The sequence below is a fragment of the Colobus angolensis genome, unplaced genomic scaffold (genome assembly GCF_000951035.1).
Source record: "Colobus angolensis palliatus isolate OR3802 unplaced genomic scaffold, Cang.pa_1.0 Scaffold104, whole genome shotgun sequence".
NCBI lineage: Eukaryota > Metazoa > Chordata > Mammalia > Primates > Cercopithecidae > Colobus > Colobus angolensis.
Window position 1 is genome coordinate 9,664,418 of NW_012111364.1, and position 545 is coordinate 9,664,962.

Consider the following 545-nt stretch of genomic DNA (forward strand, 5'->3'; position numbering starts at 1 on the left):
GCGCAGTCCGCTCCCCGCTGCGCCGCCAGGCAGCGCGCCGGCAGAAGAGGGGCGCGAGCGGGCACAAGGGAAGGACCCACGACGAAGAGGAGGCTACAAGTCCACAAAATTGCGGCCGGGTACGCACCCGGACGCTGTGGCAGATCGCTAAGGCTCCGGGAGCAGGAAGTCCTCGCGCCTTCCTCAGGAGCCCGGACGACCCCAGCCCGGCTCTGACCCCGAGACACCTGTTCCGCCGCGCCCGACGTTTGGTTCCATCCTCCACGCTTCCCTACCAACCCTGAGAGGGGGGAGGGAGGGGGGAGGGCGAGGGGAGCCGAGACCTTGGACCCGCAGCCTGAGGGCGCCTCCGCCGGCCGTACCTGACATCAGCTGCGGCTCCCTCTCGCCCCTCCTAGGGGGCGGAGAGGGGGACGACTTGAGACCGGCGACCTTTGCTTCTCTGGGCAGCCGCAGAAGTGGCTCGTGGCCGCTAGCCGAGGCCGCCCGCTGCCGCCCAGATTATTCCCCGGCAGCGGCGGCGGCCAAGGCGGGTCCTACGCGCG

The 545-nt window shown here is 71.0% G+C and overlaps 1 protein-coding gene across 1 annotated transcript in view; it reads right to left on the minus strand.

Moving 5' to 3' along the window:
* C1GALT1 (core 1 synthase, glycoprotein-N-acetylgalactosamine 3-beta-galactosyltransferase 1) overlaps nt 1–545 on the minus strand; it is an 87,526-nt gene extending 86,981 nt beyond the window's left edge. The window contains exon 1 of the mRNA XM_011943182.1: nt 363–545. Coding sequence (XP_011798572.1) covers nt 363–369 — 7 coding nt within the window. The 5' untranslated portion in view covers nt 370–545. The remainder of the gene's footprint in view (nt 1–362) is intronic.